This window comes from Antechinus flavipes, chromosome 2 (genome assembly GCF_016432865.1).
Source record: "Antechinus flavipes isolate AdamAnt ecotype Samford, QLD, Australia chromosome 2, AdamAnt_v2, whole genome shotgun sequence".
NCBI lineage: Eukaryota > Metazoa > Chordata > Mammalia > Dasyuromorphia > Dasyuridae > Antechinus > Antechinus flavipes.
In genome coordinates, this window is record NC_067399.1 from 310,218,867 (window position 1) to 310,246,090 (window position 27,224).

Here is a 27,224-nt window from a genome sequence, read left to right on the forward strand (position 1 = left end):
TCTCCAATTGATAAATGGTTAAAGGATATGAACAGACAATTCTCAGATGAAGAAATTGAAACTATTTCTAGCCATATGAAAAGATGCTCCAAGTTAATATCAGAGAAATGCAAATGAAAACAACTCTGACTTACCACTACACACTTGTCAGATTGGCTAGGATGACAGGAAAAGATAATGCTGAATGTTGAAGGGGATGTGGGAAAACTGGGACACTGATACATTGTTGATGGAATTGTGAATACATTCTGCCATTCTGGAGAGCAATTTGGAACTATGTTCAAAAAGTTATCAAACTGTGCATACCCTTTGATCCAGCAGTGTTACTACTGTGCTTATCTCCCAAAGAGATATTAAAGAAGGGAAAGGGACCTGTATGTGCAAAAATGTTTGTGGCAGCCCTTTTTGTAATGGCTAGAAACTGGAAATTGAATGGATGCCCATCGATTGGAGAATGGCTGAAAAAATTGTGGTATATGAATGCTATGGAATATTATTGTTCTATAAGAAATGATCAGCAGGAAGAATTCAGAAAGACCTGGAGAGACTTATATGAACTGATGCTGAGTGAAATGAGCAGGACCAGGAGATCATCATATACTTCAACAACAATAGTATATGATGATCAATTCTGATGAATGTGGCTCTCTTCAACAATGAGATGAACCAAATCACTTTCATTTGTTCAATAATAAATAGAACCAGTTACACGTAGCGAAAGAACTCTGGGAAATGAGTGTGAACCACTACGTAGCATTTCCTATCCCTTTGTTTTTAATCCACTTGCATTTTTGATTTCCTTCCCAGGTTAATTTTACCTTATTTCAAAGTCCGATTCTTGTATAGCAAAATAACCATATGGATATATATATACATATATTGTATTTAACATATATTTTAACATATTTAACATGTATTGTTCTACCTGCCATCAGGGGGAGGGGGGAGGAGGAAGGAGGGGAAAAGTTGGAACAGAAAGTTTTGCAAGGGTCAATGCTGAAAAATTACCCATGCATATATCTTGTAAATAAAAAGCTCTAATAAAAAAAATTATAAAAAATAAATAAATTCTTTTTTGATTCTTTTATAAATTCTCTTTGGGCAGGGAACCATTTAATAGTACTCTTTGGAGTAGAAGCTTTTTTTTTTTTTTTTTTTTTACTTCAGTGTCCTCCTCTGAAGATGAACCTTGATCTTCCCTGTTCTCATAGTAAGTCTCTATGGTGGGGTTCTTTCTTCTTTGCCACTTCATTTTTTTTTTTTTAATAAGAAGTATTGTAACAAGCATCTCTAATCATGAGATGATGAGATGGTATTTCTAGCTTCATTTCAGCTCTCCCCTCTGACCTAGGTCAGAACCCTAAACCAAGAGTTCCCCAGCCAGTCCTACCTCACTGCCTCTCCACTCAGCAGATGCTGGTTCCTTCTCACCCAAAGCTGTCTCTTCAACACTGTTAGGCCTGGTATTTCTAATCAGCCGAAGTTCACTCAGTTTTCCTGGACTCCAATTCCAACTCCACAAACAGTCTAGAAGGTGAAAGTCTGTGGTTCCTGCTGAGGCTCCAGCCCCATCCAGCTAGCCTGGAGGTATTTGGACCTCACAGGGTCTTTCCTGTGAAAGACAGAGCTTGGGGTCTTTCTTCAGATCAAATTGAGTTGTACTAGGAGGGCTCCTATTCTGTCTCAAATCTTGATTTTTCACTAGTCTATGTTTGCTCTGAGGTGCAAATTTGTTCTATTTGTGGGGGAATTCTGGAGATCTTAAAACTTACCAACTTACTCTGCTATCTTCCCAGAATTTTCCCCCAACTTTTTAATTTTTTAACTTATATAAAATAGTTTTGGCGATTAATATTTTTATAATATAGTTTGAGTTACAATACTAGGTTCACTTTCTTCCCACTTTTTTTCCCTGAGATTTTTAACCTTCTATTCCTTCAGATGAATTTGTTATTGTTTTTTCAAGCTCAAAGAGGTAATCTTTGCATGGTCTTATTGGTATGGCACTGAATAAGTAAATTAACTTGGGTAGTATTGTAACTATTATATTGGTACTGACCAACTGGAGAAATTATGGGAATTGAGTGAACCACATTGACTCCATCTTGTGACTCAATTGTGGAGTTACCTCAGTTTCTTTTCTGTTCAATCATGGGTCTAATACAATTTATGCTTTGTGAGAAAACTTTATTCAATTATGGGAATTGTGAGAAAATTTCACTGAATTGTTTGAATCAATAATGAATACTCTCCCCTTTCCAACATGGAAAGTTCTTAATCTTGCCTCCAGATAGAAATCAGATTACCTAATCTTGTATCCTTGGTTTACAGCCAATTGTTTACTTTTAATGCATAAAAATCTGTTTCCCCATATTGCAGTTCCAGTGCCAACCTGAGCTAGGCTTGATCCCAATTTGTTTTGTAATTGGCATTCATTGCTTAATAAATCAATATGCTTGAAAGTTCAAACCTTTGTTTCTTCAATTATTTTAGATTTTACCAGTCACATAAACCATAAGCAATTAATATTTGTTCAGCTTTTAAGATCTTTACTTCTATAACAAGTGCTACATAGTTGCATTTGTATAATTTCTGTGTGCATCTGGATAGATTGACTCCTAATACTTTATACATACTATAGTTATTCTGAATAGAATTTATCTTTTTATCTCTTTTTGTTGAATTTTGTTGGTAGAAAATAGAAAGTATGATGATTTACATAGGCTTATTTTATATTTCGTTACTGCTGAATTTATTGTTTCAATTAATGTTTAATTGAATCCCTAAGGTTCTCTAACTGGGCCATTATATCATGGGAAAAAAACAATAATCTTTTTTTCCTCTTTGTCAATACTTATTTTTCATTTTGTTGCTATAGTTAGACTTTCATCATGTAATTTTTGTTCTTTTTGCTATTAAAATGAATTCTATTTTAGTTTACCAAATACTGACCCAAACTTGAATTCTTGGTATAAATACAAGCTGGATATAGTGTATAATGTTTTTAATATGTTTTGCAGCTTCTTTGGTAATACTTCATTCACTATTTTCAAGTCAGTATTTATTAGGAATAGGAATTCTATAGCTCTTTTTTCCACTATATCTTTTTCTGGCTTAGGTATCAATGTTAATACTGGTATCTGTAGCTCAGGTTCTGGTTCCAAGCCCAATTGCCAGTTAGTGCTGGATCCCCAAAAGGTGTCTAACTAATTTTCCCATTTAGGTTTAAAGATAACCCAGAGGGACTAGAAGTTTCACTAGAGAAGGGGGGAAGTTTCTGTAATACTATACTTTGGTGTGTTTCCTCCAGATGATCACTTGTTAGCAATTAGTTTTTAGAAATGGATATTAACTAAGGAGACACAGTAAGAATAGTTGGTACAAAACATTCCTCCATATTAAGGGCATACCCTCCTACAAGTACATCCGAGTCTAGGAAACTGGAGCTTATAGTAAGACAAAAGGTTGTCATCACACCTGAAAGTCTTTTTGCTAGAAATCCTCGCTCCCTTATAAAATTCTAACAAAATCCCCTTAGATATGCTATAGTTTTGTGCTATGCCCTTTGTAGAGTTCTAAAGCTGTCTCTTCTCAATATATTTACTTCCTCTTCATCTCCTAAAGTGATTAGCTGTTACTGAGACACTGCTAGGATGCTCATGGGAAGTATAAGTCTTTTGGACCTTTTGAAGTTTGAAATGTCTTCCTTTGGTCAAGGGGGAGGTGGAGAAAAGAATTTCCCCCTCTCACCCCAGCTCTTCACATGGTTTCTTCTCAAAGGTTTGGATAGAATAGCTTTCACCACTAAGTTGGTCAAGCAATCTAATGCCTGGAATTTCAAACTAACTTGGTATTTTATATAAAGAAGATAGGGCATGAAAGATTTTACCCAATTTCAATACATTATTTTTTTTCTTTTTCTTTCTTTCTTTTTTTTTTCAGGCAAGTTATTTCCCCAAGGCCACACAACTAGCTAGTAAGTGTGTAGAATCAAATTTGTGTAGAGTGCCACAGACAGCGGGGGAACTCTCAGTGAGGTATAAGACCTTTCAATCCAGAGGGAACCTGCTGATGATATCTGGTTTGACTCTCATTTCCCCTTGAGGCAAATCAGCCTTCCTGAGAAGTGGCGGGGAGAGAGAGGTGTTCTACATGAAGCAGAGATACTTATAGTAAGAACAGCATTTATATATTAATAGCAGGATGCTTATAGTTAGCACATGCTCAGTATGCTGTAGTGATATAATTGTACTAGGGCAGTGGTTCTCAAAGTATGGTCTAGAGCAGGGGTCCTCAAACTTTTTAAATAGGGGGCCAGTTCACTGTCCCTCAGACTGTTGGAGGTTGGGACTATAGTAAAAACAAAAACTTTATTTTGTGGGCCTTTAAATAAAGAAACTTCACAGCCCTGCATGAGGAGGATAAAAGTCCTCAGCTGCCACATCTGGCCCACCGGCGGTAGTTTGAGGACCCCTGGTCTAAAAATCCTGGGGATTTCTGAAACCCTTTTAGAGGGTCTACAAATTCAAAAATAGTTTTTATTTCCAATATGGTAAATATAATCCAGATAAATAAAAATGCTTTGGAGAGATCCTCAATAATATTTAATAGGATAAAGATACTGAAAACAAAAGTTTGAGAACCATTGTACTAAGGTATTTAAGGGCTGAGAGGACTTGAAATAAACAGACTCCATCTTTGACCATCCTCGTGAGTCCCTGCCTCATCACTCCTCCCCTAAGACCAAGGACTCAGGCTGGTCCCGAGAACCTCCAGAGAGCTAGTCTGGATGGTATATTTTGGTATCCCAGCATGGGGGCTCTAGAAAGCATATTACATTTTGGCACCTCATCTTGGGGGCTCTAGAAAGCACCCTAAAAATTTGAACTCAGGTCTTCCTGACTTCAGAGCCAGCAAGCTATTCACTGCACCACCTACATGTTCCCAATTCTGTATCACATATCATTTAATCCAAGGACTAGAAGTATTCTATGCCTTTTCAACTTAATCAAATAGGTACTTTATAGTTTAGTTTACTATCCTTGAGTTTCTGATGAATTTTATAGAGATGTTCTCATCTGACATTAATCCAATGATTAGAAGTATTCGATGCCTTTTCAACTTAATCAATAGGTACTTTATAGTTAGTTTAGTTTACTGTCCTTCAGTTTCTGATGAATTTAATAGAAAAGTTCTCATCTATATTATTAATATTATTCCACAATTTCTCTAAATCTGTTGTTATCTTTTATTTTTGAAGAGGACCATGATATCAGGGAGATGATGCCATGACATGCAAATGAATTGGATTTAAGTGAGGGAAGGCTGTGTGGTCACACCTGCCTCACTTTATCCTCTAGAGCCATCTAAGGATCTTCTCTCCTCTCAGTTTTATTTTTCTCCTTAAATCTAGACAATCCACCAAACAATAAGGCAAACTCTGATTTATTGTATTTGTGGATTTATAAGCCAAAGCTGACCCTGAAAATTTAAAAATTGGCTCTCAAGAGTCAGTTTGAACTAGTTCCAGCACACTTCTGTTTACAATTTTAAATCTCACTTTTTCTCCTAGTTTCTAGTTGATTGCTCATTCTATTATGTCATGCTACTTCTGTATTGACTTATTTATTTTTGTTAATCTGCTTATAGCAGCAAAGATTCTTTATTGAATGCAAGAAACAATCCCAAATCAGCTTTGAAAAAAATGTGGTGTGTTACTTTGAGAAAGCTCATATGATATCAAACTGTGCATACCCTTTGATTCAGCAATGTTATTACTAGGCTTATATTCCAAAGAGATCATAAAGAAGGGAAAGGGACCTGTATGTGCACGAATGTTTGTGGCAGCCCTGTTTGTAGTGGCCAGAAACTGGAAACTGAGTAGATGCCCATCAATTGGAGAATGGTTGGGTAAATTGTGGTATATGAATGTTATAGAATATTATTGTTCGGTAAGAAATGACCAACAGGATGATTTCAGAAAGGCCTGGAGAAACTTACACAAACTGATGCTGAGTGAAACAAGCAGGGCCAAGAGATCCTTATATACTTCAACAACAATACTATATGATGACAATTCTGATGGACCTGGCCATCTTCAGCAATGAGATGAACCAAATCAGTTCCAATGGAGCAGTAATGAACTGAACCATCTATACCCAGCGAAAGAATTCTGGGAGATGAACCATTACATTGAATTTCCAATCCCTATATTTTTGCCTGCCTGCATTTTGGATTTCCTTCACAGGCTAATTGTACAATATTTCAGAGTTCGATTCTTTTTGTATAGCAAAATAACAGTTTGGTCATGTATACTTATTGTGTATCTAATTTATACTTTAATATATTTAACATCTACTGGTCATCCTGCCATCTAGGGGAGGGGGTGGGGAGAAGGAGGTGAAAAACTGGAACAAAAGGTTTGGCAATTGTTAATGCTGTAAAATTATCCATACATATAACTTGTAAATAAAAAGCTATTTAAAAAAAAAAAAGAAAGAAAGCTCATATAATAGGATAGTCCTTTTTTTCTGAACTTTTAAGAAATGTAAAGTATTCCTCCAACTGTCAGTTCCTTATTATCTCTTTTTCCCCTTTACCCAAATTGAGAGAGAGAGAGAGAGAGAGAGAGAGAGAGAGAGAGAGAGAAAAGAAAAAAAGAAAGCACTAGATATGGAAGGCTATAATTAGTGTAAATACTAAAGAAAGGAAGCAAAATTAAACATTACGTTTAATTGTAGAGGTGGAGCTGAAGAATCAGAAGTTTAAGGAGTCTACACGTTTGTTGAAATGAACTGAATTAAGATAACTTTTAATCTATATGCTGTAGAACATAAAGTTTTCAAAGAACAAAGATTAGTTGGTATGATGCCTTTATCTTGAGGCCAAGAAACTTTTGTTTTATACTTCTTGTACATATTAGCTTATAGGTGCTCTCAATAATGTCTAAATGGGTCAGTAAAATTAGCTTCATTTGAAATCAAGAAAACAGAAGCCCAGGGGAAGTTGTATAATGAGTGATATCCTAACATCCACCTCCTAGAACTAGTTTAAATTATTTGTACTTTCTGGGGAAGCACACTGTGTACAAAATATGTCAATCCAAAAGTCAATAATTCAATTGATCAAGTATTTTTGAAAACCATTCTTTTAATATTTTGCTTCTTTGATTCAACTGCAATTTCATATGATTCAGAATATAAGTGAGATTAGTTTATTTCCCTCCTTCAAATGAAAAACTTTAGTGGTGAGGAAGAAAAATGGTAGTTAAGCTAAGAAGCAGAAATGAGCTCCATTTTTCCCAGAATTACCCAGTAAGCCTAAAGGAGGGAGACAGACAGACAGAATCAGAAATAGAAGCAGAAAGAGAGACAGAGAGAATCTGTCTCTCTAGAAAGTGCTCCCCAAGTTGGAAAGACAACTAAGAGGGTAGAGAGAGGGGATACTATCAGAAAATGTCAATAGAAAATTAAGGGCCCAGTCCTTCAATTCTACACCAAACAAAATTCCTGAGGACCAATACTATTTGGGGGTCTAGTATAAACATGAATTAGGTATGGAACAGTATGTCTTATTTTTACACAAGAAAGGGAATCTTAGTATAATTATAATTAGTTGAGAGGCAAAGCCATGCTGGGACTTTTGGAACAGGGCGACTCATGAGCTATTTTACATTTTACTTCACCCAATTAAAATTATGTGGGCTTTGCTTCTTTGATGATGTATCTCAGGTGCTATTTTTTGTCACAACTACTTCAGTAACCAATACTTCACCCCTCAGGTACCTAGGATTGGAAAGACTTCATTGAAATCTCAAAAGATCTTTTATCAAAGGAAAGAAAACACAAACATAAAATGGCCCAATTCCATTCACAAGTTTGACTAGGTCTGTGGCTTTTAGTTGGGCTGACATGATAAAGCTGGAGAGCATAGTGCTGCTGAATGGCTAGTAAATCTTAGTTGTATAAACCTGAGACACCAATTTAGCAGAAATTCTCTTAAAATGGGATGAGTGAATAGGAAGAGAATTTAGTGATATTCTTAAGAGCATGAATGAGAGAATGAAATACTTATTAAGTAAGTAAGCCCTCATTATAATGCAAAGATAGCTAAATGCCAGGGATACAAATAGAAAATTAAGATAGCCCTAGTTGGGAAGAAGGATTATTTGCTTCCTAGAAAACCTATAACTTCTAACTTAAGATTTAGAAAATTGATAACAATCATGTGAGTTTAGGTTCCCTCCCTCCTCCTCAAAACACACACACACACACACACACACACACACACACACACACACACACACACACACAAAAACCCATGGGGGAGAAAGTACAGTTTGGTCACAGCTGGGAAAAGTAGAACCTATCTCCCCAGAGGAATAAAACAATGGAAGAGTTTTGAACCCTAGGGCAAATGGAAGGAGGAAAAGAGGGAATGTGATTAATTAGAATCACCATAACTTTCTTGGAGAGAATGGAATAGAGTAAACAATAAAACAGTGAGTTTAAACTAGCAGAAGTTGAAAGAAAAAAAATTTTTAAGTCTTTTTTTTTTTTTTTTTTTAAACTTGTGTGGTCCAAAAACTGCTTGGTGGAATCTTCTCTTTGCAATTAACTGTATAATCTTGTTCCATCATTGATGAAATGGTCATAGTGAATAATCTCTAAGGTGCCTTCTAGATTTAACAGCAAAAATGACAGAAGCATGTTTTAAAACTGGATTTTAGAATTAAGTGATTTTCAAATTACTTTAAATTATAAACTTTCAGTATGTTTAGGTAAGAAATAAAAATCTTTATGCAAATAACTTAAAATTCCCTAAATCTGTTTCTTCTATAAAATGAGAGGGTTGGAGTAGCTAGTCTTTGAGGTTCCTTCCTTTTAGATCTATAATCTAATTATCTTATTTCTAAATGAAATGTCTAATGATTTTTTGGACATTTTTGATAAACTTGTGATCATTCTGATAAACATATATCCAGGGGTCCATATTTTTATCTGGTATCTGATATAGAGAAAATTCTCCATCTCTCCATTTCTTGATTAGTCTTTGATCCAATTCAAGCCAGAGTGTGATAAAATGCATATCTAAGTTTTTTTATTATGTTACCCCCAAGAGAAAGAAGCAGGTAAGACTATAGGAGAATTCTTTGTAATGTGAATATACAACTTTGGAAATAGGCCACTTGTCTTATTGAGGGGAAAGAGAAGATGAAGGAAGGACTTTTAGCCAAGAATATGAACTGATTGGGATTAGAGTAGATGGTGGCAGCACTAAAAATAAAAATAGAGAGAAATGATTGAAGGGATTTTAAATAATAGCCATGAAATGTTGGCAGCAAACTCAAACTCTCAAAACAAAGCTTAGTTGCTGAGATTTCTCCAGAAGAACACCTCTAAATTGAATATAGAGTGCTTCAGGTACAACAATTTTGATTTTTAAAGTAGAAGGAAGAAGATCCAGTTTCTCCAAAGACATATTCAACCTGGGAATCCAAAGAGCTGGGAGAAGAGGCAGAAAGGCCTGGGACTTACCCAACTGGGAGGTAAAATAAAGGAGTGTCTTTGAAGAGACTGATTAAGATTTCATATCTATGCTGAGTTAATTGAGTAACATGAGATTTTATGCCTACACCTAACCTTTTTTATATATAATGTAGGTCCAGAGATTGCCTTCTACTGTACCAAAATGATTTGTACTTCTGAATTAACCACTCATAGTGTACAGCAGTGGAAATGAAAAAATCTGGTTCTCTGTCCTAGTCTAGGAGATCTTGGGGGGGGGGGGGGGGTGGTAGGGTTCTTGCTCATTTCCTGAGTCATGGAAGCAGAGAGTTACTCAAGAACAAAACTGCCTTGGGAACTGGGCTTGGGAGCTTCCCTGGGGGAACCTGTTTCATCACCTATAGTAAAAATATTAAACTTTTGCTTAATTTTTCTAGGGCAAGGATCCAAAGGGAGAAGGAAGGTGGTAGTAAACCTCAGATACCAAATTCACACAGAATGGAATCCCTCAGGACAAGAATAAAGACTATTTTTTATGATACAAGTCAGAAAATGAACATGATGTTTTTTGTTTTGATGATGTACTAAAACTTTTCAGTAGAGTCAAAATAAAACTCAGATAACCTAATATTTTTAACTTTTACAAAGTATTTTTATATTGATTGTTTATTATATTCTTTCAACATTTTTGTGAAGTCTACAATCAAAGTAGAATTTCTAAACTGTAGTCCTTCAAACTTTATCTGTTTACTCTGAAAATTTTCCTGGGTTATCAAGTAGCTATGATCCTTTCTCATTTCACTCTGAACTTTCCACATCAAGTGAATTAATTATCTGGAGGTTTGTCCCAATTCAAGTGACTGTAAGCCTTGAATGGATAAATAGAATAAGATTTTCACTGATATGATAATATACCATTTTTTTTCTCTTATCTCCTCATTACTGTTCATATACTATCTTATGATAATCCCAGGGATGCCATTCTAAAGGACCTTCACGTTGATAAATGCCAAGTGTTAAGACCCTCATAGATCTTCCTTTCTACTAATGGCTGGAAATAGCAGTTATTCATTCTCTCTCTTTTTCTCTGTCTGTCTCCTTCTCCTCCCCTTCTCTCCTTCTCTGTCTCTCTGTCTCTCTCTCTGAGGCTGAGTGTTTATTTTTGATTGTCCTATTGTGAGGATACAGAAACTACAGACCCTTTGAAATAAAAGTTAAGACAATATAAACTGAATGAGATTAGCTATATAGAAATAAACCAGCCTAAAAGATGTTTGTACATAAATTTCTGATGACTCTCCAACTAAAAACCATATTAAATTATTAAATTAGTTGGTACTAAAATTCATTATGCTCTCATAACAGAAGAAGGGTAATTTACGTGGAAACTAGGGGAAAAAAAGTTGAAAACTATCTAATATTTGTGATTCTATTTACATAGATCTTTAAAGTTGTAAGACCTCTTACCTTTTTTGTAAATATCTCCTTTCTGAAAAGCAGAGACTAGGTAACCCTGGGGAACTTCACATTTCTCTGCCTCATTGCTCCTAATCAGACAATACAGGAACTTTAATATCTCGTCTTAATTCTCCTGGGGCATAGACACCAACTCCCATTACAAATACACAGGTTGACAAGGCTCAAAACATGAACAAGTTTATTTACAAAGTTAAAAGAAATAAATAAAACTCATTTAAGAACTCAAAGAAAACAACAATATCCATTTGTGAGCAACCTCTCCCCCTTACCCTCCAAATCTGAATAGTTCAAGTCAAAAGTTTAACACTTTTGTTTTCACAACAATTTAACATTCAAACTGTGGGTATATCAGCCTCTCATGTAATCCACAATATTCCTGAGTGTGACCAGATTAAAATGTAATTGAGAAATATTTAATAAATAAATAAAAATGCAATAAAACAGACAATATTACATTTTAAAATTAAGTCAATATTTGGCTTGAAGGGCCATATATACTCATTTTATACACTGGTTTAGATCACTTTCAAAGCTGCCCTGAGTAGGGCTCCAGCAGGGAGTCTTGAGAGTTCTCTTTCCTATTGGTGCTCCTTCTGTATACCTCCTCTAATTGCCTATACTCTAGTGAAAAAGTAAGGACCATTTGCCCTAAAAGCCCTATTTTTCCCTTCTCTATATCTCATAACCTCTTAACATTTTCTCCTTTATTGTAGTCTGAGATAGAGGTGCCTCTCATCAAAGTCAACCTGTACATATATGAGAATTCATCAGATACCACAGGTTTACTTGTCAACTATATGTAGAAGACTCCATATCCTGTGGGCATCTCAAATTCAACAAGTTGGAAACAGATCTCTTTATCTTTCCCTAAAACTCACCACTGCTCTGAATTTTTTTTATCTCTGTTAAGAATACCACTATATTTCCAGTCACCCAAGTTAAAAATATTAATGTCATTTTCAGCTTCTTAGTTTTCCTTACCCCACATATTCACCTCACTCTTAACTACCTCCTCCTCTTTCAAATTCATCTCTTTTCTACTCATATAACCATCACTATAGTTCAACTGGGGTCTGGATTATAGTAATAACCTCCTATTTAGTTTTCCTGCCTCTAATCTCTCTCTTTTTACTATTGTTCAGTTTAATTGTATCCAACTCTTTGTGAAGTTAGAAGTATAAGCAAATTATAGTAAGATTGTCATTTTTGGTATGTTGGCATGGCCTTTTAATGTTATACCAATCAAATTATCAGAGATATTTTATAGAACCCCATAAAATAATAATAAAATTCATTTGGAAAAACAAAAGATTTAGAATATCAAGGGAAATGATGAGAAGAAACAAGGATGAAGGGGGAATTGCATTCTTGGACTGCAAACTATTTTATAAACATGCAGTCATCAAAATCATCTAGTTTTGGTAAAAAAAAAATATGTATATGTATATATATATATATATCAATGAAACAAATAAGACAAAAGAGATTCAGAAACAATAGAACTCAGTAACCTCACTGGATAATGTGGAAAACAAAAATTACCCAGGTAAAAAACATCTTATTTGGTAAAATCTGCTAGGAAAATGGAAAGAAGTCTGGCTAAATTAAGCTTAAACAAACCTCTTATGCCATCTTACACAGTACATCCTAAAGGACACATTACATTAATATTCAATATCACACTATAAAAAAATTAGAAGAGCAATATATATGTCTTCCTTAATTATGGGTAAAAAATAGTCTTAACCAAACAAGAAATAGAGCCAATTGCAAAAAATAAAATAATTTTGATTACTTGAAACTGAAAGGCCTTTGAACAGACAAAATTGAAACATCTAAGATAAGAAGGGAAGTTGTTATGTGAGAAAAAAAATCTTTATAAAAAATTTCTCTGATAAGGATTTGACATCTAAGATATAGAAACTACAATATGCATACATAAATAGCCATATATTTGTATAATTAATATCCATTTCCCAATGGATAAGTGATCAAAGGATGTGAATAGTTTTCAAAAGAATTGCAAAATATTTACAATCACATGAAAGAGTGCTCTCTAAAACAAGAGAAAGTCAAACTGAAATAAGACTGAAATTTTAACCTTATTCTCTGCAAATTGACAAAAATGACCAAAATATGGCAATCAGTGTTGGAGGTATTGTGAAATAATAAGCACACTAATACATTATTGGTGGAGTTGTGAAATGGTATAATCATTTTGGAAAACAATTTTGAATTATGCAAATAAAATTACTAAAATGTACTTATATTTTGAACCAGAAACTCCATTACTGGGCCTAAGAAAGTCATCAATTAAAAAAAGTTCCCATATATGTCAAAATATTTATAGCAGCATTTCAATGTCTACGAATGGGGATTGGCTAAACAAACTGTGTTACATGAATGTAATGAATTATTATCATACTGACATATGAAATGAAAAGAGAGAAACATGGAAAGATCTATAGGAACTGATAAAGTATGAAATAAGCAGTCAAGAAAATAATGGTAAGTAAAATAGTATAAATGGAAATAACAATTATACACCAAAAAAAACAGTAAATGTAGCAAAATTATGAGCAAGCAGAACTTAAATGAAGATATGAAAGGACACCTCCTAACCCATCCTTTCATAGAGATAAGATGGCCTAAATTCAAATCTAACCTCACACTCAGCTGTGTGACCCTGTATAAGTCATTTAACCCTGTCTGCTTTAGTTCCTTATTTGTAAAATGAGCTGGAGGAGGAAATGACAAACTACTCCAGTATCTTTGCCAAGAAAACTCCAAATGGGGTCATGAAGTTAAGACACAATAAAAAGCAAATATTTGAGACAGGATTCAAATTTAGGTCTTTCTGAATTATCCAACACTATGGAAAACACCTAGCTAATTCTAAAAATGATCTAATCCCACTGGAATAAGAATCCAAGATGCATTGTTGACTAAATAGCCTTGGATTCTAATCTTTGCTCTACTATTTACTACTGTGAACCTAGGAAGATCACTTAACCTCTTCATGGTTTCATTTTCCTTACCTGCAAAATAAAAGACGATTATTCTAGATATTTAAGGTACTTTCCAGTACTGTTATGATCTTAAAGTTAACAAAAACGTTATGTTCCAAATAATTTGCTACATTGATTAACACAGATCAAAACATAATAAAACACATTCAATGATTTTTAGATGATAGATGGAATTCATGCTTTTAGGGAGTTCTGCTTCTGTGTGGTTTGGCTTTGCTGTGACCAATTAGATGGGTAGTGACTTAGGGAGACATTTGGAGAGTGTTAAGAGTGAAATATCTTGCTTAATTGAGGCTGAACAAGGTCTTATATTCACAACCTTCATTTCTCCTCTTCATGAAGAGGAGATCTTTTCTCAGTAATTTTTCCCCTTCAAATGCCACATTTTGTGATCCCCCCCCCACTTTTAAGACTGTTCTTGCTGATTCATTTGAATTTGATTTCATTTCTACAAAAAATGTCATTTCAGCCTTACTTAGTGCCAAATATGATCCTTTCCCCAATTCCCTAGATCTAGTAATTGGATGACTCAGAATCATACATAATGATGATTTATAATATGATATCATTGCATAACATTATGGAAAAAAATCTGAGTTGGCCGGCTTCTGGTTATTTGCATTCTGGATCAATGCGGCCTTTGAACTTTTCAATTCAGGCTGTTGTGCTTATACCCTAAACACTATTTCTGTCTTCATAGTGTCTAGGATTTTTACATATCATTGTTTTCTTAAGTAAAGGCAAATAACATACATCCATGGATAATGAGAATACCTAGGACTAAAATTACTACTTAAAGAATGCCATTCCATGAGGCATATTTCCCCTAAGAACACAGATTTAAGAGTGGGATGGACCTTTAAATACAGTAGATTAATGAATCAGTCAATAAACATTTATGTGCCAGCTAAGCAATGGAAATACTAAGATAAAAGAGCCCTTGCTCTCAAGATCATGGTCTAATGGGGAAAGACAACATGCAAACAACTATGTGCAAGCAAGCTACATACAGGATACATGGGAAATAATCAACAGAGAGAAAGCACTAGAATTACGGGGCATCAGGAAAGACTTCCTGTAGAAGGTAAAAATATAGCCAGGATTTGAAGAAAACCAGAGAAATCCGGAGGCGAAAATGATGAGGGACTGAATTCCAGATACAGAGAGGGAAGTGCAAAAGCCCTTGTCGGGAGGCTGAGGGTATTGTTTGAGGAATCACAGAGGCCATTGCCCCAGAATTGGAGTATTTTAGTTGAGAGGGACCTTGGCATGAGGATTAAGATGTAAAAAGACTGGAAAAGTGGAGGGAAGGGGAGACGGGCAGTTTATGAAGAGCTTTGAATGCCAAAGCACTTAAGTACTCGCTATAGGGCAAGACCAGTGCTAAGTAGGTAAATTAAAAAAAAAAAAAAAAAAGCTATCCTTTAGCCTTGAAGAATTTACATTCTAAAATAATGAAGATACATCGGGGAGAGGTGGCCTGGGAGATGCAATTTGGTCGACCTAGTTAATGATGTGGAGCATTTCAAGAATTGAAGTGGTAGAGAGAGTCGGGGTTGCTCACGTGGCTTAATAAACTGCTGAACTGAATTTAGTGTGTAAACCCTAGAAATACTAAAAATCAGAAAAGATTGATGCTGTCTCTTGATGATGACAGAGAACTAAAGAAATTATTCCAAGACAAATTGCCAATAGAATGCTAAAATTAGATAATATGAACCTAACGTATTTCTACTAATCGGACTTAAAAGTAATAAAGGACAAATGTGTTAATATGTGAAAAAAAAAGCTGGAGAGGAGCGCTCTACCCCATCTAATTTAAAAATTATACATCCATAAGTGAACAAAACCTTATGCTCCATCTCCTTTACTGGAATTGCGTGCAGCAGATATTTTCGGGACAGAACACTGTAGGCGCTTCTTCCGGAGAAGCGCGAACGTGGTGCTCTAGCCAAGCAGCAGCAGGGAGAGCTCGTACCAGGTGTCTCTCGGTTTTTGGAGTGATGACTCCGCAGATCGAAACTTAAATCAGTGACCGGCTCGGTGGGACAGAAAAAGGAGTCACATGATCAATTAATCATCGGCCTACCCCCCAAGTCCAGAGCTAACAGGGTTTCAAGTAAGCGCCACTTCTGAAATTTCGCCCAGCTCATGCTGCGCGCCCCGAGGGACTAGAGAACGGGCGACCGCTCCTAGACTCGCAAGCTGCTTCGATTGAAGCTCCCGCCTTTCTCTGGAGCCGGTTTAGCCTTTTTTTTTTTTTTTTTTTTTTTTTTAACTCTTATCTTACCAAAGTGAGAGACGCAAAAAGAAACTTCCGCCTGGGTCACGGCGGAGGCAAGCCACGTGACCCCGGCACGAAAGGCGATTGGGAGTGGGGGGGGGCGGGAGTAAGCCGGTCAATTTCCCAGCTCCCCAGCCTCGGTTCCCTCCCCACCTTCGCACCGTGCGGAGACGTCCGCCGACCGCGAGTCATTTTGGCAGTCTCGCGCGCCCCCACGCGTGCGTGCACCCGGCCGCTCTCGCGGTGTCTCGCACCGCCTACCTACCTCCCCCATTCTTACTCCTCCCTCTTCTACTCCGCTCCTTCCCTCCTCCCTTTTCCCTCCCCTCCCTTCCCCTCCCCTTCCTCCTGCCCCTGTCTCTCGACGGTGGTGGCTCGCGCAGCTCGTTGGCTCACTATATAAAGGAGAGAAGCGGGCGGAGAAGACGGCTGGTGGCTGCAGCCCGTGCGGCGGCGGCGATAGCGGCAGCGCGGGGGGCGGCGACCGGTGGCGGTTTCGCTCCTTTGCCCCGGGCGGGGGGCGGGGAACGCTCCCCTGGACCCCCGAAGGGTCGATTTTTTTTTTTTTTTAAGGGCGATTCTCGAAGATCTCAGCTCCCGGAGGATCCCCTCCCTTCACCGCCCCCCCCCTTCCCCCTACTCCACCTTCGGGATTCGATTTCATTTTTCATTTTTTTTTTTTTAATCTCGGTGATCTGGTTACAGTCGGGGTCTTTTGTTTTTGTTTTTATTTCTTTTTTTTAATTTCTTTTTTTTTTATTTTTTTGTTGTTGTGTTGTGTGTGGAAATGGCGAACTCGGCAAATACAAACCCCGTGGTAAGGATGTGACTCGGTGACCGGTGGCGGCCACGGCCGGAGCTGGGTGGCGGCGGGGGCGGGCGCGGGCTGGGGGCCCAGGAGCCTTAGCCGGGCTCAACTCTTTTCCCCCTACCCCACCCCCACCCTCAGCCTCTTGCTGTCGCCGCCGCCACCTCTTCCCGCCGAAGGGAAGACCTGGGCCGAGGGCGGGGGAGGGGGGTTGGGGTGGAGGCAAGAATGTGGGGCTCATGGGGGGGCGTAGGGTGGGGATCCCTTCCTTCTCCATGATGGAAGGGTCTTGAGAAGGGGTGGGGAGAAGTAAGTGGAGGGCTCTCGGTGCTTTCAGGGTTTAGGGAAGGTTTCCCTCAGATTAGTCACCACTCGAGCGAAGAAGAGGCTAAAAACTTGAGAAAGGGGAGGGGACGGAGGCAGATACTCTCTCCTTCCGTCCCCTTCCCCCCCAAAAAAAACCGCCATAAAATGGTTTTGGTGGAAGGAGAGTTGGTTTTGTTTTAGGGGGGGGGGGAGAGTTAATGGTAGAGGGAGGAGTTTAGAAAGGAGTCCGATCCTCCGGGGCAACCGAAATCTATGTTAATCTCTTTAGACTAGTGAGGAGAGAGAAGTGGCTCCGGGAGTCCCCGAAGCCCGAGCCGACTGGAGCGGGCTCGTCCCGCCAGGCAACACTCAACTATTTAGTTCCGATCGAGGGTAAAAAATCCGGGTCTTGGGGAAGATTAATCTCCCAGACCCCGCCCCGATCCAGTTTGCTGGGAGGTGGGGGGGATGTTTTTTTTGCTTATCCCCCCCCTCCCTTTCCTTTTTTTTTTTTGAGCGAGAATGCCTTGGACTAGAACGAAGTATGAGGCGATCTTTTGAGTTTTGTGGTGTTTAGTTTCTTTGGTGCTGGATGGGGCCATTTTACGTTTTAAAAAGGTTGAAAAGCACTTGTCCCATCTCCTTTAGAATCGTTAAAATGGCGTAGGGGAAACAAAATCCCGTCATATCTTCGACTAGCAAGAGGAAAAGAAAATTACATTGACCCAAGGCACCCCTTTGCCTTAAACGCTGCCTTATCCTCCAATCCATTCCCGTGTCTCTTTATTTTTTTTGGTACTTGCAGTCACATAGGTTTGCAAAAAGCAGTCACATAAATAACCTTTGCAATCACCAGTGCAATGTGATCCTCGATCCACCCGACTCTCCTTTATTATAAGACTAATAACAATAAAAAATGACATCCCCCTCCCCAAATGCCGAAAACAAACCCTCTCTGCCCAGGACTGTACCGTGGAGACTTGGCCCCCTTGTTTGCGACTCTCAGAGAGAGATCGATCCATCATGGCTGCTGCAGCTTCCCCTGCTTTTCAGTCCCTGCTCCTTGTGGTCCTCCTCCCTTTGGCTGCCCTGTTTATATAGAGCCATTGCGCTCTCTAATATAGACTCTGCCAGGATGGGAAGGTGCTTTTCAGTCCTACGTCACCGGCTCTCCATTTAAACACCAGATCAGGCTTTAAATAGTGAGAGCTGCGGAGAGCGAGGCTGGGAGGTGCATGCTCCGGAGTGAGAAACTGATTCGTGCACAGCATAGTTTTTTTTTTTTTTTGTTTTTTTTTTTTGTTTTGTTTTGTTTTGTTTTTTTTTTCCTGTGGCCTCTTCTTGCACTTTTAATTTTGCAGCTCTTGGGTCCACTCTACATTGCTCATCGACCCTGGCTTTTGCTGCAGTAGCTTCTTTTTCTTTTTACTTTTTAAACAGTAGGAGGCTATTATTGATGATTTTTGTGTTTGTTTTTTTTTTTTTCAAAGAAGGAAAAAAGTAAAAGGCCTTATTTCCATTTCCTTCCTAATAGCCCAAATCTTTCCAAAGTATTTGGAAGTGAAAAATAAAGCACATTTGTATTAACTTATGTGGAAAATACAGGACAGGCTGTATCCAGGACTTAGCATCTGATTACAGATGACTTTAAAATAGAGGTTTTAAAAATTCACAGTTTATTTTTAAAAATTTTAAAATGTAAAACATGTTTAAAAAGAGATCCTTTAAAATCTGGAATAGATTCTAGATTCCTATAGTAAATCTTAAATGTAATCTACCTTCTGTGCCTTTTGAAGGAAAATAGTATTTTTATTGTTAATGGAGAATATTTTTATTATTAATGAAGAGGTGCTTTGGAGTACAAACACTGGATTTTTAAAAAAGTTAACAGACCACAGATTAACATCCTCTTGTTACACAATTTCAATTTATGTTTCTATACAGGATTCTAAATCCATAGATAACAGATTGACAATCTTCATTAGAGTTACTCTTAAATTTACACGGACCATATAGTATCTATTGCCTTTTGTTATTGATTAGTGTGGCTGTAAGTAGTTTTTGTTATTAGAACCAGTTATCCACATTAGAGGAACTTTGTAAATAATAGATGACAACTACATAACTACATGTATTCATTTGATCCTTAGCTCTGTTAAATAGGAAATTAAAATATTTGAACAATTTTATTGATGAAAAAACGAAGTCCAAAGTTGTATTCCTAACAAAAGTTGGATGGACTAGGGGCAGAATTTGGAGACAAGATGTTTTTCAAATCACATCCTTGATACTAGTCTTACTGCAACTAGCCTTCTGTCTCTTTATCATTAAAAAGAGACTTCCACATGGACCCTAAGGAACATTTCTGTTGTAAATCTTATCTAATACAGCTGCCTCTCTTCGGTAGTAAATTTTTTGGTAATGGAAATATTCACCTAATGTAGCTAATTGTAAAGTTTTTTTTTTTTTTAATATCCTGTTTTTCTAAGTTATGATATATCTTTATTTCCCTGAACCAGTATGTGTGGTGCAGTTTGTAGCTTTCATTCAGATTGACTAGGAAATGCCTTTAGAAATGATTTTTATTCTGAGTGGTCTCTGAAGTATCTTAATACTGATATTTTAAAAACCTCTTTGGGTTGTGAACAAAGTATACAATATGCTTTATGAAGATAATTATTCTATTGCATTTGTAAGAATGTAAGGTTATGTTGTATAGAACATAAATCCATTAAATAGCATAAGATACAGTTTAATCAGGGGGCAGGGCAAATATTCTCTCCCCCTTCCCCTCCCCCCCCAACTATTCATTGAATAGTATGTACAAAAACGAAGACGTTTCTGATAGTAATTTTAGGTGCCTCTAAGTGCCTGAGTTTGTAAGCTAAAAATGTCTATAACTAATTTATCATCAGAAATGTTATTATTGATGGGGAAATTTTGATAATTTATAATTTGGGCTACTGCTTACTAATTTCTTCACATAATCTTAGAAATAAACATTTTTGTTATGATAATCTCTTTATAGTGAGATTTTTTTGTATGGGAATTTGGGGGTTGGCATAGAAGTCTGGTATTTAAGAAATTAAATCTCCCATGTATATGAATTATACAATAGAAAGTTCCCAAATTGTTTTTGGGATGGGAATTTGGGGGTTGGCATAGAAGTCTGGTATTTAAGAAATTAAATCTCCCATGTATATGAATTATACAATAGAAAGTTCCCAAATTGTTTTTGTAAGGATTGTGTTGAGTCTACATTGTAATTAAAAGAAGTTTTTTTTTTTTTTTTTTTGTTCAAGGGTAGTTAACTATATTTTATGGACTTCTTTTAGTAGTCTTGTGAGGCCTATGGACCTTTCAAAATGTTTTTAAATCCACACACTATATAGGATTATAAAGGGAGCCAGTTATTGAAACTTATAAAAAGAATTTTTTTTTAAGTTCATAGACCGTATTTTAACCTATCTCCTAGATGGCCTCTTGTGACTAATAATATTTGTGATCATACAATTAAGCATGAAAATTTCTAAACAGTTGCTCTGGAGATTGCAAATGACCTTGGTACCGTCTAGTTCATGTTTTCATTAACTTTTTCCCTAATAAAAAGATCTTTTTAAAAAAGATCCCTTTGAAAACTAAGTGAGAAATATGTTGTGATGAAATAATTCAGTTTCATATTTGTAGAGCTAGAAGGGCCCTTATCTAATGAAATCTTTAAATTTTATAAATGGGGAAAATGAGGCTTGTAGAGAATAAATACCTTACTCAAGTGTTATAGATAAATATGCCAGTATTCAAACCTTGGACTCCATAGTATTTTTTCTTCTGTATCATGCTACTTCTATTGATCTGATTTAGCTGTTTTATTAAAATATAAAAGAGCATTCCACCCATAACCCTCCTGTACAAACCCATATTTAGGTTGTATAGAAAAGAGGCATACACCTGAACACAAAGGGAAAAAAGGCTAACTTGGGAGTCTTTGTAGGTGAAGAGAGAAGGTAAGAGAATAAAACAGTAGGAATCCAAACGAGGATGTCAAAGGGGGATGGCAATAAGTAGTCAGCTTAAGATTATCCAGAAACAGGAGTCAGGAGTTATACTTTTGGGTCCCAGGTCTAAAATCTAAAGGTCAAACTGAGGAGCAGAGGCTGGCATGAAGCTTTGGAAGGTTATAAGGTGGGGGTGGAGTGGGAAGGAGAAGGTGTCAAGATAAAGTAGAATAGTGACAGAAACCAAATCTGAGTAATTTGAAAATCTGTTGAACAGAATTAATATTTGACATTGAGATGCTAGAATTTTTATTCTAATATGTAAATTCTTTATATTAATGAATAATGGGTTTCGATTTTACTCAAAAGAGGAAGACTATTAAAAAATTCATTAAATTACCTGTGATTATATAATTTATCCGCTATGTTAAAAATATTTGTTTTAAGGTAATCCAATGGACAAAACTCCAATTTTTGTGATAATGCTTCCCAAACTAAGATATTTTGTAAAATGACTACTGTTTTGAATGCAGTATAAACTAAATGAGTTTGTTTTTCAACAACTTCTTTTTTCTTTACAGCCCAAATTATATAGATCTGTCATGGAAGATGTCCTTAATGATGTAAGAGAAGTTTTCCTGGATGATGGAGTAGATGAACAAGTCCTTATGGAATTAAAAACAGTGAGTTATCATTTGTTCAAAAACATTTATAGCCATACCATTGTTTCCCAAACATGTTAAGACAATTTTTACATTGTTAAAGGTGATATCCATTATAAAAAAGTCATAGTTTCCCCAATTATACCTTTGATAATTTGCTTTAATTTTTGAAGGTTAGGTTGATATTAAGGTATGTAAAATGTCATAGTTTGAATAATGTCTCATAATTTTAATCTAATTCCTATCTAAGGTTTTATGAAGGTCAAAGGATACGCTTTTCGTGTCTTCAGTTTAATGGTTCTAAAGTGAAAATCATGATTATGCCTGGGCATTGTCTTAGGTTTAGACAATATTGTATATTTATTTTCATTCAAAATTTATATTTTCTTACTGTTAATATAGTGATGTGATACCAAGTGTGTGTGTGTGTGAGATTTTTTTTTTTTGGCAGCATTTTTTATAATTCAAGTATTCCATAGCTAACTGGTCAGTGATGATATTCCAGTATGTGATATGTGAACATAACATAACTCTTCTCTAGCTATTTTTATTTTGATGTATGATAATTCATTTCAGTAAATAAATTTATTCAGTGTCTTACTATGTTCCTGAGCACATAGTACCAGATGTTGTAGGGAGTATAAAAATAATTGACATATTCATAATTGTCCTAGTTTGTTATATAGCAAGTTGGGAAGAAAGGCCATAATTAAAAATTTTTCCCCCATAAAATGAATCTTATTTTAAAGGTCAGTAAAACTTGTGTGTTAATCAATAAGCATTTAAGTGCTAGGAAATGCTAAGGGTATAAAGAATGAAACAATCTCGTCTCAAGCAAATTCTGTTCTGTCAAATGCAATAATAACAATAAATAGCTTACACTGTTTGTATATAAGCATAGATGAAGTAGATATAAAAAGATGAATACAAATAAGTACGTGATGGTCGTGGGGGTAATCTTCTATTGGAACAATCAGAAAAATCTTCATGTGAAAGGTGGTGCCCAAGCTGTATCTTGAAAGGAGGAGGTGGAAGTGAGAAAGGATTGCATTCCAAAGATGGGTCTGGCTAATGCTTTGCAGGAAATGGAATTCTTGTGTGACAAGAGAGCAAGAAGGCCAACTTACCTGGATCACAGAGTGTGGGACAGGAAATAGAGAGCTTTAAAAGCTTAACGAAGGAATTTATAGTTTATTCCAGGAGTAATAGGGATTTGGAAAGGAGAGTGATATAGACAGATTGACCTTCAAAGAAACTGACTAGCATATCTGGATGTTGGACTGGAGACATGGATTTAAGGTGAGGAGGCTGTTAACAATAAGCTAGGCTAGAAGTGATGTGTGTAAATTTAGGTAGTAATTCTGTAAATAGAGAAAAGGTTGAGTGAGAATAATATTGTAGAAATGGCAGGAATTGATGAATTATTTAGTATGTGGGAGAAGGAAAATGATAATGCCAATTGCCATCTTGGGTATTTGGAAGAATTTGGTGATGTGTCTTCAACTGAAATGGGAAAGTTTAAATGACAATTTTATTTTGAAAATGTTGGATTTATATGATGCTTATATGAGCATGATACTTGTGGTCAGCTTTCTCTATAATTTCATGTATGATGAATGGGCTTTTAATTAAGGAACTCCCTGGTCATTTGAGCCTTCAGGCTGATAGGACTTCATTCAGACTTGTAGTAGAAAAGCTAATATCTAAAAAGGTCAAAGAATGCTGCTAAAAGGACTTGTCCTTGGGTATACATTGTCTTGTTTATCTTTTCTCGGCCTGCAAATTGATTTGGGCAAATCGGAGAAATTGAAAGTTTAACAGGCAATAATAGATTGTAGCTTTCTCAGTCAAGAAAACAGCTTCATGAGTCAGCAAATTCTGAGTGCTTGAATTCATTTGTACCTTTTACAGGTACAGGGTAGAGTGGAAAAGATAAGTCAGCTAGCATTTATGTGTGTGGTTGTATTCTCAGAATACAAATAGAAGCAGAAAGAAGCAGTAATCCCTATCCTCAAGTAGCTAACTTTCATATGGGGGAACATAACACTTAAAAGGAAACTGGAAAGGGAGAGGGGAAGGGAAGATCCTCCTGCTTGTTTAGTTTCTTTCTTAATGGAATGTTATCTTTGTAGTAATATTCTAAGTTTATGGTGGGCAGTGACTTCTTTCTACTATGTTTTTTCGTTAATTTTACAGTGAAATAATTTTATCTTCTGGCTGATTATTGAATGGGAAACATGTGAGTGTGAGGTATAATGTGGTTTTAGGAGTTCCAGACTTGATTTCTCAGTATGAATAGAAGTTAAATTGGTAAAATCTTCTGGAATAACAGGTATTGAGTGAACTGAGAGAGAGTGAAAATAAACAATGGCAAATACTCAAATATCATACAGATATGTCGTGATGGATAAAAAATAATGGGTTTATTTTAGATTCTTTAAATATTAGACTTGTAGCAGTAGGGTTTATTCTTTGCATTAATATATTTTCATACCATTTAGCTATATTTTATAGGTAAATTTGTTTAGGCATAAGTTTTTCCAGGAAACTCAATATTCATTTCTCATAGCCTAATTCTCTTTATAACTTTCTGCTACATCTTTTTGTGAAGCTAAGGAATTACTCCTACTCAGATTAAGAATTTTTCCTTTTAGAATGAGAATTCATATTTTAGACTTGTGATACTCCAACTGTTGCTTTCCTATCATGTATCAATCAACAAGCTTTTAAGTGCCTAATAGATATAGGTATTCTATCTCTAGCCTTTGAGGATATCAACTTAAGTGAATCCTATTTAAGAAATGAAATAAGCTTTCATTTTTCCTTCTAGTCTAATATACAGTAGTACTTAACCTTTCCATGTATGTTTACATATGAACATGTTTTATTCTATAAGATGTAAATTCTTTGAAATTATATCATTTAAGACTATATTCTCAGAGACTAGAGCACAGTGCTCAGCAATTGTTAGTTCCAGGGCAGATGAACATTGACCTATGTTCATCTTAAGTGTCATCTATGATATTTAAAATGTGAATTATGACATGATAAGCCATATATATCAATAGATCATAACCTAGAGCTATCATCTGATAACTATCATAAATATTTCCTTAGCCCCAGAAGTACTATCCAGTTTAGAGACCTCATTTGAATACCTTCCTTAGTCATTCTCTGCTTTTCTGCTTTTTCCCCCTTCACTTCTTTCTCATTGTACCTCTTGATTTTACTTAACTTCTCTGAGTCAGGTTCCCTTTGTTTTTTAATATAATAAATAGCTAATCTGATAATCCCATTAAATCTTTTTATTTCTGGACCATAAATGTGTATTATACTTCTGGGAATAAGGAATTATTTTGTATTTCTTGTTTAATGCTAGTAGTATTGTTTAAATAATGAAAATTTATAACCAATAGATAAGGTTGGTATAATATATCTAGAAATAGTTATATCCATATATGTTAATGAAAAATAGATTCCTTCAAAAAATTTATTTGAAAATAACCTGGAACTCTGCATACACCTTAGTCATTCCTTATCATTACAAAGAATGGACAGTGGGGTTTTGTATGCTATGCAGAGTGTAAGTTGTTAAAGGTTCTTGCTAAATTGGGAGGACTTTGAATATGAACTGTCCATAGCTTTTCTCTGAGAACCAACATAGCCAGTTGTGTAATGTAATGTCTGGACTAGCTCTCTGGAGGACCTCGGGATCAGCCAGAGTCCTTGTCTTAGTGGAGAAGTGAAGGAGGCAGGAGAGCCACATGCCTGGTCAAAGATGGTGTCCGGGAGTCTGGTGTCTTCTCTTGTGGCTATGGCTGAGAGTATTCTGTGTCTGGGGCTCCCTTAAATACCTCAGTACAATTACATCACTACAGCACACTGAGCATGCATGAGCAACCATTATATCACCATACTAAGTACCAAGTATGTACTTAACTCTAAGTACCTTGCTGCCCTAGATTTAAATGCACTTTTTCAGAGTTCTGGCCCTCTACAGTGTGAAGTTTTTTTTTTTTCCAGAACAAGGATAAAATTACAAAATAATCCACAGGCTACACAGTTCTATTCATTTTCTGTAGCAAAAGTAATAGTATCAAAGGAATGGGGACAACAAACAGTTGAGAACTGTATAGTTGTTAAGTTGTCTACAAACAATTTAACTTTTGCTACTAGGTGTTAGATTTTTGTCCCATTGACAAAAACATTGATACACTATCAGAAGAACTAAACCAGGATGATCCTAATTTTATTGCTACAAAGCCATAACATAAATAATTAACATCTTTTAAATGGCAGAATAGTTTACAGACTGTCCTCAAAGGTAAATGAAAGATTTGACAGAATTGATTAGTCCTGTAACTGAAGGCAATAAGAAATGTTACATCATTGTATGCTTGTTTAGCTTGCCCAGCATTTCGTGTGTAAGTAAACAAATAGACCATCCTGAGGATAAATTAACAGTTTATATTTTCACATTTCTGCAACAGATAAGTAAGTAGGAAAGGTCTAGGAAGAACTTAGCAGATTCCTCTAAATTAAGCCATATTTATTTACCTTAATACTTCATGATAGCAGTGAAGAGGCAGATGTTGTATTTAGATGTAGTGAGTATAACATAATTTTAAATAATTGGTTCCTGATAATGGGAAACCATTTCTAAATCAGCTGCCCATATAGGTTAATCATTAATACCTTTTTAAAAAATATAAATATCAAAAGGATATGTTGCATATAGCTACAGTATGTTTGATGTATATTATTAAAAAAAGATATGGACGTTCTACAGTATGGAAAATTACCAAAGTAAAAATAATGACTGTCAATATTGTTTTAAAACTACCCTTTTTTTAAGTTTATAGGATTATGTAAATGATACTGAAACAATTTCATAACCAGTTCTTTTTCTCTTCTATGATGAATATGAAAATAGCTATTTTATTTCATGTTAAGTGCAGAATATGAACTTTTTAAAAAAGGAAGGTAAATTGTTAGTAGACAACATGTTATCTTTTTATTAAAAAATATTAAAGCTGGTAAAGCCTCAGATAAGTTTTCTTTTCACTTCTTACTACTTTGAATATATTTTATAATTTGCAAAATTTATATCACAGCAAGTAAGCTATAACATAATAGAAACATTTTAAATCAGGAG

General features: G+C 35.8%; 1 protein-coding gene and 1 long non-coding RNA gene across 5 annotated transcripts in view; one reads left to right on the plus strand and one right to left on the minus strand.

Moving 5' to 3' along the window:
• The window catches only part of LOC127549440 (uncharacterized), a 113,335-nt gene extending 94,666 nt beyond the window's left edge, over positions 1-18,669 (minus strand). The window contains exon 1 of the long non-coding RNA XR_007950609.1: positions 18,384-18,669. This is a non-coding gene — a long non-coding RNA (uncharacterized LOC127549440). The remainder of the gene's footprint in view (positions 1-18,383) is intronic.
• GTF2A1 (general transcription factor IIA subunit 1) overlaps positions 14,595-27,224 on the plus strand; it is a 49,391-nt gene continuing 36,761 nt past the window's right edge. For all 4 annotated transcript variants that reach the window (XR_007950607.1, XM_051977464.1, XM_051977466.1 and 1 more), the window contains exons 1-2: positions 14,595-17,115; positions 21,989-22,090. Coding sequence is in view for 3 of the 4 variants with exons in the window: in XM_051977464.1 (XP_051833424.1) it covers positions 17,086-17,115; positions 21,989-22,090 (132 nt within the window). In the remaining variant the exon portion in view is untranslated. The remainder of the gene's footprint in view (positions 17,116-21,988; positions 22,091-27,224) is intronic.